Genomic DNA, 15,533 nt, shown 5'->3' with positions numbered 1-15,533 from the left:
ACGAACCGCATATCCTCCCGTATTTTTATTTAAATTGTCTTTTAAGTTTAATTGTTATTTCTGCACTGTACTTTGAGCTGCAATTGAATTGAGAAGGACAATAAAAGACAAAAAGCAGAAGCAAATCTAGAAACGGTGAGAATGGCCGTTAATATTTCACATTCTGAGGGAGCATTCATTTTCTCATGTTGAATGTTATACATCCTTGCGGCTACGTCTCTGAATCAGACACAAATGTTTATTCAATCACTTTAAATTCCTCATACTAAAATGTGATTGTTTACTTTTTATTATTTTTTTTAACTCAAAGCATTTTAAATGACATTAGATCATTTGTAACCAAAAATTTTCAGTAATGATTCCACAATTTTTTTCGAATGTGTATATAAACCTTTCAATTGTTAATGGTACAAAAAAAAAAAAAAAGAAGTTGTTCTGTACAGTACTTTGTTCGATTGTTGATTTAATCACCAAATGCAAAGTATTAAGGCAATAATAAACATATTACTAGTACACTACATTAACACTGAGCATTACTAATGTGTATACAATAAAATGTAATGTAACACGTATTTAAATAGTTACTCCGAGTCCTTACTGATAAAATCTGTTAACTGTGAAATAAAAACACAATGAATCAATTTCTTTAGACTCCCATTCGTGTAAAACTTTTAGTTTGTTTCGTGTCAAATATCTTAAACAAAACTAAATGGAAAGGAGACATTTAAATGGTACAAAATATTAAAAACAAACAAACAAACAAAAAACGTTTCATAAAGAAGAGGCTCGACTTTCTTCTTTTTACCTTCATCTGAATCCGACTCGTCGTGCAACGGACGCTTTCCCGTGAGAAGCGGCTCTTGATCTCCGGCAGAACTGACAGCAGGCATCCCCCAAAATCGGTAGACATCTGCGGTCAGACGTGCTGCTCCACACCGCTTCACTTGGCCCAACTCATCTCATCTTTTTATCGTCCAACCCGCCGCGGCGTTTGCTCGGTCTCGTGACTGTGTAGCTCAGGTATTAGCTTGCTGGTAAGTTGGCGAGGCTAGCGGGCTAGAGTGAGGAATCCCACTGGAGTTGTAGGCAGGACACGCCCCGCTGCCATTATGATTGGCGGTAGGACGCGCGCCGCTTCAACATAATTGGCTGCTGCTTCATGCCTGTCTCGATACATCAGCCAATCACATTGCAACGGGGGGTGTGTTCTGCCTAGAACTCGACAGGATAATAATAGGAAGTGGGGCATCGTGCTAGCTCGCTAAGCTAACCAGGAAGTGAAAAGTGACAGCAGCGGTTTATTGGCGTCGCGCCCCCGTCTCCCCCTCCTCCCTCACTCCACTGCCGACTTCCCTGTCACTTTGGAGCACTTCTACCGTCCCCCAGGCGCCACTTTCCACCGCCGTGTTGCGTGTGCTCGCATGGGCAGCGGAGGAGTCAACATTACCTGCCGAAAAGAACACGGACCGCCGTCGACTGCCGTCGTGTCTCGTCTATCCGCGCGCTTGTGCGTTAAGTTTGTAAATTAGCGAATTGAAGATGGCGTCCAGCTCGGAGCGCAGTCCTCCTCCGTTCCCCGACGCCGGAGACGCCGTAGGCCGAGGCAGCGATGAAGACGACGGAGACGACCTCTTCATGAGTGTGGTACGGTCTTAACTCCCCCCCACCGCCGCTTCTTCCGTCTCCATACTCTGCTAACTCGTTGACGGTTAGCCATAGCAATGTGCGTAGAAAAAAGAAGAAGAAAAAAAAAAAAAAACAGTCGCCACTTTTTCGTTTTGTTTTGGGGTTTTTTTTTGCAAAAGTTTTTACTCGCGTCCACATAGTTGCAAAAAAAGTCACAAATGTTGATTTATATTACACGACGTTTACTTTCACGATAAGTACAAAGTGATTTATTCATTGCATCACAACTAATATCGTCATTTAATTAACTGAGGTCTTTACGTTGCGAGTGGAGACAACCTCGTACTAACTGTGCGTAATTAGTTTTTTTTTTTTTTTTTTTTTTAATGAGGGGTGGGGGTGGGGGTGATATTTTTATGGAGATGTTGGCTTTGGGGTTCGACTGCAAAAGTTATGGTCCTGATTAGCAGTGATTCTTACTTGAATGGAGATGAAAAGTGTCCCATGCATGCAGGCAGCCTCCTGTCATGTGAGCGGGTGGCGGTCACGTGGTTAGAACCCGGATGTTTTCGCCTGAGTCAAAGTTCAAAAGGGAAAAAAAAAGGCAGCAATTTGGGGAAAAAGGCAAACTCAGCAGTTTTACACACGTAACACACAGCAAATGTGCCAGCTTGCTTTTTTTTTTTAACTAGGGAAACCCTTGATGATATATCTGGCCATCATTTAAAGGTGATTACAACAGCATTATCAATCACTTAAATGTTGCATTAAAAAATAATGTTCATCAAGAAGTGGTTTAGAGCGGCCATGATGTACGGTTTGGAAGCAGCACCACTCAAAAAGTAGAAGAAAGGAAGCTTGATGTTATGGAAATGAAGATGCTTTTCCAGACTGACTGCGGATGAAGTACAGCACAGGTCAGTTTCAAGGATGACGAAAAGCCAGATGGAAAAACTGCATTAAATCCGATGTGAAAGAGAAAGAAGTAGGTGAAAAGAACATACTTGACAGAAACATTTGGAGACTGCTCAGACAAAATGGTGACCCCTATTCAGGGTCATTCCCCATTCAGGAAAAGCTTGGAAGGAAAACCCAAAAAGGGTGGGGGTCGGCACTTGACGTGGTACTGGAGTTTACGTACTTGGGGTGATCTGTTCAAAAGTAATGAGAAGTGGAAGAAAGGGTGAAGAAGAGAGTAGAGGCGGGAAGCGGTTCGAGAAATGTGTCCGATTTGTGGCAGAAGATCACCGTCTTAAGGGAAAGGAAAGATTTATAGGGAATGGTTTATAAATTTTATGCATTACTGTTGTTGTTGTTGTTGTTGGGCTGATTATAATTTTAAAACTAAGAGGTCTTTTAGCTAAGATAAAAAACAAAAACAAAACATTTTGCACATCTGAAAAGTGATTTAAGACCTTTCAAAGTTAAGAGTTGAAATGAGTATTTTTTTTTTTAATTTGATGCCAATTTTTTCTATTATTATTATTATTATTATTATTAGTAGTAGTAGTAGTAGTAGGAGTAGTACAGTCAATCCAATTTATTTATGAAACGCGTTAAAACATGACATAAAACACTGCTTAAAAAAATGACAAGAAAGCCACAAAATCAAATCACAAGCGGCCAACTGTCATACAGGGTTCAAGAGTTAAAGTAAACTCAAGCCGTATTTGGAAATGATGTCGCGTTATTTTTGCCTCCTGAAATTGGTGCGATACAGTAGTGATGCAATGCAGTAATAGCAATTCAAGGCGAAAATTTCAATAATAAAACACAAATTTGTACCTTTTCGAGAAATGTAAATATAATTAGAATGCATTAACTCATTCACTCGCAGCCATTTTCACTGGCTCCGGGCTGTTTTACTTGATTTTGACTGATTTTGGAAGGCCCACAGAATATTGTGTTCTATTGCTATAAAAACCTACCAAAAGAAACATTAGAGTCTCTACTTTCATCAGAAAAAAAAAATCAAATTTCTATCGGTTTCCGTTTTGCAGCAATTAACATTAGACTATAGCTAAGTTTCATCATTATTCACAAATCTGCTAAGAATTGTGGGGAAACGGCCCTGGTTGGTCTCTTATACCCTGCTGCCACCTGCTGGCCGTTTTTGTAATTACTACCATTTTTTTTCACCCATTCTCTGCAGTTGAGAGGCTGCATCAAAGCCTTCTGTATGTTCTAACATTAAAAAAAAAAAGAAAAACGTATAAATACGTCTTTGGGACACAATACATTTAAAATAAACGTATGTATTTACACGTTTTTGGGAGAAAATTAGTTCAAGATTTAAAGGTTAAAGGGAAAAAAAGAAGAAAAATGTACAAATGTAAATCATCGACGCATTTTGATGTTTCTTGTTTGAATCCAGAGCAACTCGTCCCTCAGCGAGACGCCGACGATCAGCCAGCCCAGCGACGATTTGGCGAGTCCCCCCAGCGACGCTGCGGCAGACCCAGCGAGCGACCACCTCAGCAGCGGGTTGGGCTCCAAAACGTCGAGCGACAACTTGATGTCGCCTCCCAGCGACGCCGTGAGCGACCCCATCAGCAGCGGCTCGGAATCCAAGACGCCCAGCGAGCCCTCCGACGACGTCGACGACCTCATGGGCGACAACTGGATGACGCCGGCCGCCTCGCTCGCTCCCAGTGGTGAAAAGAGAACCTCCGGTGAAAACCCTCCCAACGACGATTTTGTTGACATACTGGGAAGCGAAACTGAACCGCAGTTACAGGAAGTAGCGGGAGAAAGTCTGCTGGATGAGGTCAGTGCCGCAAAACAGGAAGTAAAAGTAACCGCGCCGCTTTTAGATATCGGTTCATCGGCCGACATCGCGCCGAGTGCGCCGAGCAAAATCGTCGACCCTTTGGCGGACCTTTTTGACGACCCGCCGCCAGCTGCGGCCCAGAAGCAAAACGCCGGCGCCACGGACCTGTTCGAAGACGAAGAAGGCAGCGACCTGTTCGCCGACCCGCGTCAGATGAAAGCCGCCAAACCGCCTCAGAAGAAGAGCCTCTTCGGCGAGACGGACGCCGATCTGTTCGTCGAGCCGCTGGGCACCAAGAAAAAGCCGGCCGCCGCCGCCGACCCGCTGGCCGAGCCGCTCGCAGACAAGTCGGCGAGGGACGGCGGCGGCAAAGCGGGCGACGGGCCCCCGCCGGAGCGTAAACGCGCCGACATATTCGCGGAGGAAGCCGTCGCCCCCGGCAACAACTCCCGCCTCAACTCCAGGACAAACGGAGTCCACGTGGAAGAAAGCTCGGATATATTTGCAGGTCAGTCCACCAGTTTTGTTTTGCTTCCAGCTTGATGTCGTTTGGGTCCTCTTTTCACATTTTTGGGTCCATTTATGTTTGGAACATTAAACATATTATACTATTCAGGGGTGGAAACCTCTGGGTACCTCACGATACGATACAATATGTGATACAAGGCTCACGATGATTATCTCACGATATGTCTTTCTTAAACACTAAAAGTAAATAAAATTACGTATTAAATCCAATTAAAAATATATTAATATTCTTCTAGAAATTATCTGCTGCAAAAAGTTAAAACCTAAAATATGTTTTAAAACTTTAAAATTGAAGATATAATACACATTTTCATAGAAGCATATGCAAAACTGAGTCACTTGCTGGACAGATAAATGTCTTACACAAGTAAAAATAAGCTCATGAGTCTTCTTCGCCTGAACACTTCCGTCCATTTCCCCGCCACTCTTATAAAGTGCTCCCTCTAGAGGCCTGCCAAGTAATTGCTCAATAAGTCATGCACAATGGAGCCGTTTATAGTGGCTGTATATTAACTACAAATATTGCGATACTCGGCGTATCAATGACTTTATCGGGAGACAAAGTATCACAATTTATTGCGATATCTATATATCGTAACACTCCTAAGACTATTATTCCTCTCGTTTTTATTCTTTTAGGGTTTTCTTTTTATCGTTTTAGCTCGGTTTTATTTTGTTAAAAATTATTATAGTCTGGTCATTTTACTTTTCCAGTGTTTCCTCAGAGGGAACCCTCTCTGTCCAGAAACTATGCAAAACACTTTGATTTGCATTTTTTTTTTTTTGTATGAAAAGTGCTATACAAATAAAGATTGAATGATTTGAAATGGAAGTAAGTTCAACTATTTGCATTGTGTCTTCCCGCAGAAGCCACAGTGGAGCTCTCGCTCGAGAGCCCGCGGAGCGAAAGGAAGAAGGCCGCCGCTGCCGCAGCAGCCACCAACACCGCCAACACCACCAAACCTTCCACGTCAGCTCCCACCATGTCGAGCGCTGCCGGTGTGGCCAAAGCACCGGCGGCTGCGCTGGAGGAAGTACGTGACTAGTGGTATCGCTACCAAATCTTTTTAAAATCGATGATCCTATCCTATCCTCATTTTTTCTGTGTGGAAATAAGTGCTCACAATTTATATTCAATACATATGTGTTAGAAAACACCACCAAAATGAGCCTATGCTAAACGGTTAGCAATCGCGATTAGCATTAGCGCGCTAGCTTTGACCACTTCAGGGTAAACGAACACTAGCTACCATATAGTTCACACACGCATCACTATATGTAAAATTACGCATGATGTCAATGTGTCTTAAGTCACAGACGATGGTTCAACATTATTCCATCAGTAAATAAGAGTAGCGCCAGCTGTTAGCTACATGAGCTTAATCACTTCCTGTTCCTGACTTCTTCTGGGCACGTTTAGTGCATGACTGCCCTCTACTGGTTAAGTGATGAACACCTAAAACAAGAGTAGCAGGTTATATTTTGGAAGTTCAGGACTTGCTTTTATGTGTTTTGGGCAAGCTCAATGTGCTGTATTGTCTTTAGTAAAACAAAGTACTAGGCAAGTACGAAATTAGTGAGCATTTTTCAAGCAGACAAATAACCATTTGGCCACTAGATGGTGCATTAACAAGAAATAAGGATCAGATCACAACCACCGTTGCAATACCGTATGCGTCAGTGTATAAAACTTAAACAGCCCAAACATGGTTCTGGCAGAACTTTGAGGCAGACAATTTTTGTCGAACTATTTTTAAAATTGGTTGACTTTTTTTTTTTTTTTTTTTTTTTTCTCCGCCCTACAAGTGACATTCTGCCAGTTCGTAAGCCGTTTTGGTGACCAAGCTTGAAAATCAATTTACTAGTAAATAATGATGCTTTTCAGACCTCAAAATAAAAGCACCACAATTTTTGTTTGGTGTTTCTAACAGAGGAAAATGTCACCATTGTAGAAAACTTGAATTAAAAAAAAAAAGTGACATTTTGAATTCTCCATCACAAATTGCAGCTGGAGGAAGACGAGGAGTCGGAGTTGGAAGACAAATTTGACATCACCGTCTCTATTACTGACCCAGAAAAAATAGGTGAGATTTTTTTTTTTTTTTTCTAGCATCATTCCATAAATCCAATGAACACCTGTTGTGAATGTTGCCATTTTATTGGTGTCCAGGAGACGGAATGACCGCCTACATGGCCTACAAAGTGACCACTCAGGTAATTTTTATTCAAATGTTCCACACGTTTGTTGCATGTAAAGCGCCGCAAGAGTTTTCAATTGGTTCCAGACCACGTTGGCCATGTTCCGCAACAAAACGTTCACGGTGCGCCGACGCTTCAGCGACTTCCTGGGCCTGTACGAGAAGCTCTCGGAGAAGCACGGGCCGAACGGCTTCATCGTGCCCCCGCCGCCGGAGAAGAGCATCCTAGGTTAGGCGAACACCTTCGGCCCGACCGACGTGGCCGCCGTCGAGCGCGCCGCCCCTCTCACGTTGTTGTCACGGGTGTGGGCAGGTATGACCAAGGTCAAGGTAGGGAAGGAGGACTCGTCGTCTGCGGACTTTGTGGAGAGAAGAAGAGGCGCCCTGGAGAGGTGACGACGAGCTGCACCGTAATTCGTTGGTCCATAAGTTGACTAAAAATTTGCTGGAACCATCCATGTTTTATATACACAGACACCTTTTTTTTATTATTATTATTATTGTTATTATTATTATTATTATTATTATTATTATTATGGCGGTCACTGTGATATGATCTGTATTTCTTCTGTTAATGCGGCATTTAGTGGCCGAATGGCGGATGTTATTCGTCTGCTTAAAAATTTTCACTAATTAATTTAGTACTTGCCTAGTACTTAGTTTTTATTTATGACCGTACAGTAGATTGAGCTTCCCCCAAAAACAGGAAAGCGAGTTCGGAACGTCCTAAAAAAGCACATGGGCTGTAATTATTCCAAAAACAAATATACCCTGCTACTTGGTTTTAGGTGTTCATCATTTCACCAGTAGAGGGCAGTCATGCACTAAACGCGCCCAGAAAAAGACAGGAGCAGGAAGTTGGTTGAGCTCATGTAGCTAACAGTTAGCTCTACCCGCGTTTACGCATGGAATAATGTTGAAGTATTGTCGCTAAGTGACTTTTAAGACGCTATTACATGTATAATGTACATATAACGATGTATGTGTGAACTAAATGGTACTTAGTTTTTTTGTTTTTTTTTCATCTTAAGTGGTCACAGTTAGCGCACTAATGCTAATCGTGATTGCTAACCGTTTAGCGTCATTTTGTTGGTGCTTAGCAATGCTTGTGTATAAAAGATAATAAATTATGAGTACTTATATCTACTCAATTCAACTTAAATCCCACCTTAGTGGAGTTTAAAAAAATAAAATAAAATAAAAGTTGGGCGTGTATTACTCTGTTATTCGATGGAATAATTAATAGGATAATCGTGAAAGCATGATAGTGACAGCACTACAACAATACTGTTATCATTTGGTGTTGGTTTAAAAACATTCAAATTAGAGTTCCATTTGCGTAGACTATTTATAAAAATGATTGAAAAACATAATTTGCATAATATTTAGAACTCCAGCTGTGATGTCTCCTCTCCCGGTTTGAACAGGTACCTCCAGAGGGTGGTCACTCACCCGTCGCTTCTCCAAGACCCCGACGTGCGAGAGTTCCTGGAGAGGGACGAAGTAAGAGCAACTTTTGTTCTGCCGCCTTGAATTTCAACTCAAATCAGTTCATTCAAAGCCGCTTTTGTGAGCGTGTCGGGTTACCCTTATATCATTTGTGTGCGTTCAGTTGCCCCGGGCTGTGAGCACGCAGGCTCTGAGCGGCGCCGGCTTCCTGAAGATGATCAACAAGGCGACGGACGCCGTCAGCAAGATGACCATCAAGATGAACGAGTCGGACGCGGTGAGTCGGGTCGTCATCTTCCCGGTCCGTTGAAGATGACGCCCAACGTGTTTTTGTGGCCGCAGTGGTTTGAGGAAAAGCTGCAGGAGGTGGAGTCTGCGGACCAACAGTTCAGGAAGCTCCACGCGCTGGTGGAGTCGCTGGTCGTGCACAGGAAAGGTAACAAACGCGCTTTCAGGATTTTTCTTAACATTTGGAAACGATAAGCGGCAGCCTGGCTGACAAGACGCTAACGACGACAAAAGTAATCTTGTGTTGCTTAGCGACGATTTACACTTTGAAACGGATCTCTTGTGACGCCACTCGTGGAACTTTTTTTTTTTTTTTTACCTGCCCGTCGCCAGAACTTTCCATGAACACGGCGAGCTTCGCCAAGAGCGCCGCCATGCTGGGCAGCGCGGAGGACAACACGGCGCTGTCCCGCGCCCTCTCGCAGTTGGCCGAGGTGGAGGACAAGATGGAGCAGCTGCATCAGGACCAGGCGGCCAACGACACCTTCGGCTTCGCCGAGCTCATCGCCGATTTCATACGACTGCTCGGGGCCGTCAGGGTACGCCCGCTTTTACTCCACCTCGGAACGACTCCCGAGCACAAATCCACAGAAGCACATTTTTATTACATTTTTTAAGTTAAGTAAGAATTGCAAGAATAATATTTAGGCTGAAAAGAAATTGCAAGAATAATATTTCGAATGAAAAAAAAATGCAAGAATAATATTTAGGCTGAAAAAAATGTCAAGAATAATATTTAGTCTGAAAAAAAAATGCAAGAATAATATTTAGTCTGAAAAAAAAATGCAAGAATAATATTTAGGCTGAAAAAAAATTGCAATAATATTTAGGCTGAAAAAGAACTGCAAGAATAATATTTAGGCTGGAAATCATAAAATAAAAGTGAAAATATTTATAACCTCCAAACATCCTGTGAATTACCCGAACACATCTCAATTGTTATATAATTTCAGTCAAGAAAACGAGCACAACTTGTAGGGTGTGCATACGGGACGTGTGCACGAGTGTTTGTGTATGTACATAATCCAGCAGGGCTGAAATTTATAAATAACTTATGAATGAAAAAGTGAATTTCCTCATGACTGCTCATAATGTGGCTTAGTATATGTGTATGGCCTCCATGTTGGCTGTATGCACTCCCTATTGTCTTTTTACATACAATTAAGAAGAATAGAGAATAACAATCCTGTGAATTTTTCACCAAGGCTATTCTAAATGATCCCTGATGGACTTAATGTGGCTGCTAGGCGTGTATGGCCTCCTCAAGCCTGTATGAACACCCTATGTGGAATCTTTTTACTATATTAAATTTTAATCTTTAAATTAAAAAAAAAAGTAGATAAAATTTCCCATGATAGAACCCTTCATATATACTGATGTACTGTTTCTGCTGCAGAAACCCGCATGGCTTGGCCACATACGCCTGTGTGCACTCCCTACGTCTGCTAATTGGAAACATCCTAATATAATTGTGATATTGCTCAAAACTGCTCATATTGTGTGACTCAGTATGTGCACTGGATGACCTTTACCTCCCTGTATGCACTCCCAGAAAGAGTTGTGTAATCCCAGGACTTGTTCACAAGTTTCTGTATGCACTCCCTACAGCCTGTAACGATTCTATAAATGAAACCATAAAGCTTTTTTCTTTTTTTTTTTCATTCTGTAAATTTTGTCAAGACCACTCTTCCGACTCCATACGTGCTGTATGACCTCCACGTGCATGTATGCACTCCCTACAGCTTGTAACGATTCTATAAATGAAACCATAAACCTTTTTTTTTTTTTTATTCTGTAAATTTTGTCAAGACCACTCTTCCGACTCCATACGTGCTGTATGACCTCCACGTGCATGTATGCACTCCCTACAGCTTGTAACGATTCTATAAATGAAACCATAAACCTTTTTTTTTTTTTTATTCTGTAAATTTTGTCAAGACCACTCTTCCGACTCCATACGTGCTGTATGACCTCCACGTGCATGTATGCACTCCCTACAACTTGTAACGATTCTATAAATGAAACCCTAAACCTTTTTTTTTTTTTTTTTTTCCATTCTGTAAATTTTGTCAAGATCACTCTTCCGACTCCATACGTGCTGTATGACCTCCACGTGCATGTATGCACTCCCTATAGCTTGTAACGATTCTATAAATGAAACCATAAAACTTTTTTCTTTTTTTTTTCATTCTGTAAATTTTGTCAAGACCACTCTTCCTTCCGTATGTGTTGTATGACCTCCACGTGCCCGTATGCGCTCCCCATGTGTCGAATTCCGCTCAGCCTTGCGTTGCCTCAATTCGCAGGGCTCGTTCGACCACCGCATGAAGGCGTGGCAGCGCTGGCAGGACGCGCAGAGCATGCTGCAGAAGAAACGCGAGGCCGAAGCCAAGCTGCAGTGGGCCAACAAACCCGACAAGTTGCAGCTGGCCAAGGAGGAGATCACCGAAGTGAGACGCACTTTGCCGAAAACGCAACTTCCAAGTTGCCCACGTTGCTTTTCGTCTCTTCTCTCGCGCAGTGGGAGGCCAAAGTGACGCAGTTCGAGCGCGACTTTGACCGAGTGTCGTCCACCGTGCGCAAGGAGGTGATGCGATTTGAGGTGCGCGGGTTCGACTCCCGTCCGTCACGCCGGCAACGCGGAAAACGAAAACGCCTTCCTGATCACCGTTCAACTCGTCTCCCCACAGAAAGAAAAGGCGAGGAACTTCAAAAGGCAGATCGTCAAATATCTGGAGAATGTGCTCAACTCTCAGCAACAGGTGAGGAACGTTGAGGGCTGGCCAACCATTTTGAGTTCCTCAATCCGTTCGATTTCCATTCAGTCGATATATCGGACATCGATTCTTCTTAACTCATTCACTCGCCGCCATTTTCACATTTCGCAGTCCCGTTCACTGTTTTACTAGATTTTGACTGATTTTGCAAGGCCCACAGAATATTGTGTTCTGTTTCCATTTTGCAGCAATTAGCATTAGAAGAGAGCTAAATTTCATCAGTTTTCACAAATCTATTCAAAATTGTAAGTAATTGAGCTTTTTTTCTAGATGGCCCTGGTTGATCTCCTTTGCTCTGCTGCCACCTGCTGGCCGTTTGTGTAATAACTACCATTTCTGCAGCCGGTCTTTCCAGTTGAGAGGCTGCATCAAAGCCTTCTGTATGCTCGAGCATTAAAAAAAAAAACACCAAAAAAAACCCGTATAAATACGTCTTTGGGACACTTCGAACATTAAAAAAAACGTGTTTACACGTTATTGGGAGCAAATGAGTTAAATATCAAGGACATGATTTAAAAACTCCACAAACATTACGTTCCAAATGAAATTTTTGGTTAAATGGTTGAGTTTATTAATGAAAGTAACGCGTTGTAATCGCGTAATTGTTACACAAAATCGGCAAAGATGCGATGGAAATATTTTCCTATTTCAATTTTTGATCATTTTAAATATAAATGAAACTGATTCTGAATTGTCTTAAGGTGCAACAAGTCACATCTTTCATTATTTCATTATATTATATATAATTAATAATAATATACATACATTATATTATTTTTATTTATTTATATTATAATTATTACTATAAATTCTAATCTAAAATTAGAATATATATAAATTATAATATATATTATAATGTAAGAAAATACTTTTAAATTCACGTGAACAGTAAATTTCAAGGAAAACCTAAAATACAAAAAAAAAAAAAAGGCCTTTAAAATTAAATTTTCTTATGAATTCATGCGAAAAAGACATTAAAATAATCCATTCATGGTTTTATGAATCGATATCAGGCTCAAGAATGAAAATCGATTTAACCCAGCTCAAGTCATATTTTAACTGCGTACCAAAGAATTTATCCAATCATCGTCCAACATTTTGGATTTCTCATCTAAAGATGAAAAGTCAGCAAAATCTTTTCTTTTTTTTTTATTCTGTTGCCGTGGCGATTCGCTGTTTACAAAGATTATTATTATTTTGTATTTATTTTTTTAACTGAGTGAACCAGCAAAAACATTTGTTTTTTGTTTTTTGAAGCGTTCCCAACGTGGTTGTGATGACTGCTTGCAGCTCTAGTTATTCTCTTTCCAACTCCTAATGTGCGCCATCCGCATGCCTGTATGCGCCCCCTGCAGGTCTTACTTGAACTTTTCTGCTCCAGTTGTTTGTGTAATCATGTGATCTCTCCCGTGTGTGTTGTTGTCCAGCTAATCAAGTACTGGGAGGCCTTCTTACCCGAAGCGAAAGCCATCGCCTGATTGGAGGACGATTCTCGCCTTTAGATTTTTTATTTTTTTATTTTTTTTCTTTCTTTTGGCTCACACTCGACCTCCTGCCTTTAAAACCAAGGAAGACGGCGCAAAAGAGAGTTTACAATCGAGCCGCTTCTTGCTTTCCAATCAGCGAGCCCTTTCGCTCTTGTATATTTCCCTATCGCGAATATTTTCTTATAAAACGGACGCGCGACCGGTTGCGTCCGCGTTTGTCGTTTGCGGCGCGTCCGGATGGAAAATAGTCTTCTGGCAAAACGACTCAAAAGGGATAAAAAGCCAAAATTTCTTGGATTTAAAAAAAAAAAAAAAAAAAAAATCTTAAGTACCAGCTGATTTTTCTTTTTCTTTGGTTCAACTTGTTGATGCTGAGACGGGCGAAGGGGCATTCGATCGCAATCCTGCGTTTGATGTCGCTTGTGTATAAAAAATAAATAGAAATAAAAATGACTTCACTTATCTGTGCCTTGTACAAAAGAGCGGACGCGATGAAGACACTTTAGGCCAACGTAACAAAATGACAAAAGAAATTTTGTATTTTGCATTTCTTTTTATTCTCTACTGTACGAAGGAGTATTTGGATTAACACTAAAAATTTGAATTAAGTCGTTCAAATGTACTACGAAGGTGAAAAATGGAAACTACAGTCGACTTTACATTTTATTTTATTTTTTTTGCTAGTAGCTAACCTTAATAAACAAAAGTGCATATACTTCCTCTGCATTTGTTCATTTTTGATTATAACAAAAACAAAAATCGCAAAAATTTGTTACTAACACGGCTAGTTCATGATGAAGTAAACCCCAAAAAGTGGAATTTACAATTCAGTCAATTTATCACTTCAAAAAAAAAAATCCTGTGAAAATCACCTGCTTTGCATGCAAAATTTACAAACAAGGGAAAAAAATTTGGAGTGATTTTGCTGCATTTGTCCTATTGGTCCTATTACATGAAAACCAATGAAAAAATAATAATTCAAATAATTGTTACAAACATTCCTTGGTTAACAATGTATTTATTTTTTTTAAATCCTTAGCTGTGAATTTTCTATTCTTTGCTAGCAGAAAACCTTACGCACAAATGGCATTTTTATTTCCTTTTTTTTTTTCCCTATGCAAAGTGGGGAAAAAAATGGATTGAAAGTTAGATGTAATGTTTTTTTTGTTGTTTTTTTTAAACGTTACTGATGTCTTTACTTCCTAGCTGCATATATTACAAACTTTTTTTTTTTTTTTTTTTTTTTTTTTAAATGGTTACTTTCTTCCCCCTTCCGTTTCATCTACTGTGAAAATGAATATTTGGTGTGCACACAATCAAAACTGTAAAAAGTCATAACAAAATTAGCGATTTATACGATTAATTGCATAACTGTTGCAATGTTAGTGATTGATTACATTTACCCCGCAAAAATAGAAATGACAAGTTAACTCATTTAGGAAAAAATATTTGTAAAATGAACAATATTTTGTATATTCTTTCGTGTCAAATGATGTCTTTATTTTACTAATTCTTTTTAGTTGATTTTTTCCCCCCCTTATTCATCTTGTAAAATTATGACTTGATTATCAGAATGACTTTGTACGACTATTGTGATATTTTTTGCTCGTAACTTCATTTTCACTGAGCGTAGCCCAAATATTCCTTCGTACTTTTGGACAAAAGAACAAGCATGACTTGCTTTAAACATCAAACAAGCATTTTTTTTTTCCCCCCTCATCTTTTTTTTTTCTCATTAATTGACGTGACAAACTGTTGAAGGAATCTTGCTGCAATCAAGTGTGCATTGCAGCTAACATCCAGAAACAGCCTGAGACTATAAACATTTTTTTTTGATGTTCTTCGCCAGGCTCATCTATGGTAAACTAAGTCGGGTGCGTAGTCGTGAAGTCAAGCGAAAAGTTTCACAGCTTCAGTGTTCACGTTTCGATGCTACGCACTTCCTTGACGACGTTTCATGTTGTTAAATCACGCCAATTATTTCACCGCGGCCGTAACAAGAAAAAAAAAAAATGTCACCAATGTGCACCTGTGTCATGGAAATTATTAACTTGGAGAAGAAATCAAATAAACGTTGCACTGTTTACACGTAATAAAAACGTGCCTTCTGTGTCTTTTTAAAAAAAAATTATTTATTTATTTGTGTGTGTGTGTCTTGTTTACTGTAATGTTGCTCTCGCAAGATGAATTCTCGCGGTATTTGTTAGTTGCCGTTGGTTCGGCGGGATATGCAACTGTGACGAACGGACCAATCACAGAGCGACATTGTGTTTGGGGGGATATGCAACTGGGACGAAACCAGGAAGCCAGCGCCGACGCTGGAGCTAACAAACAAACCGAACATGGATGAATGGACGCTACAATTAATTCTGTTCTCGCAGAATAACTCACAGTTTCCTTGTTGAATGTT

General features: G+C 40.5%; 2 protein-coding genes across 5 annotated transcripts in view; one reads left to right on the top strand and one right to left on the bottom strand.

Annotated features, from left to right (window-relative positions):
• Positions 1 to 1,831, bottom strand: part of sv2 (synaptic vesicle glycoprotein 2) — a 42,254-nt gene extending 40,423 nt beyond the window's left edge. The window contains exon 1 of one of the 4 annotated variants that reach the window (XM_077517562.1): positions 806 to 1,831. In XM_077517562.1, the coding sequence (XP_077373688.1) occupies positions 806 to 890 (85 nt within the window). In that variant the 5' untranslated portion in view covers positions 891 to 1,831. The remainder of the gene's footprint in view (positions 1 to 805) is intronic. The other 3 variants (XM_077517560.1, XM_077517561.1, XM_077517559.1) reach the window with 3 other exon arrangements.
• On the top strand, positions 1,225 to 15,105 carry snx1a (sorting nexin 1a). Its single transcript, XM_077517558.1, has 15 exons — positions 1,225 to 1,644; positions 4,001 to 4,904; positions 5,792 to 5,958; positions 6,933 to 7,008; positions 7,095 to 7,138; positions 7,210 to 7,351; positions 7,436 to 7,514; positions 8,550 to 8,625; positions 8,735 to 8,848; positions 8,914 to 9,007; positions 9,193 to 9,398; positions 11,166 to 11,309; positions 11,381 to 11,461; positions 11,550 to 11,621; positions 13,064 to 15,105. The coding sequence occupies exons 1-15, from the start codon at positions 1,540 to 1,542 to the stop codon at positions 13,112 to 13,114; spliced, it is 2,355 nt and encodes a 784-aa protein (XP_077373684.1). The 5' UTR covers positions 1,225 to 1,539; the 3' UTR covers positions 13,115 to 15,105.
• The last annotated feature ends 428 nt before the right edge of the window (positions 15,106 to 15,533 follow it).

This window comes from Festucalex cinctus, chromosome 3, assembly GCF_051991245.1.
Source record: "Festucalex cinctus isolate MCC-2025b chromosome 3, RoL_Fcin_1.0, whole genome shotgun sequence".
Lineage (NCBI taxonomy): Eukaryota > Metazoa > Chordata > Actinopteri > Syngnathiformes > Syngnathidae > Festucalex > Festucalex cinctus.
Note: the sequence above shows the minus strand (reverse complement) of the source record. Positions and strands in the feature narration are given on the sequence as shown.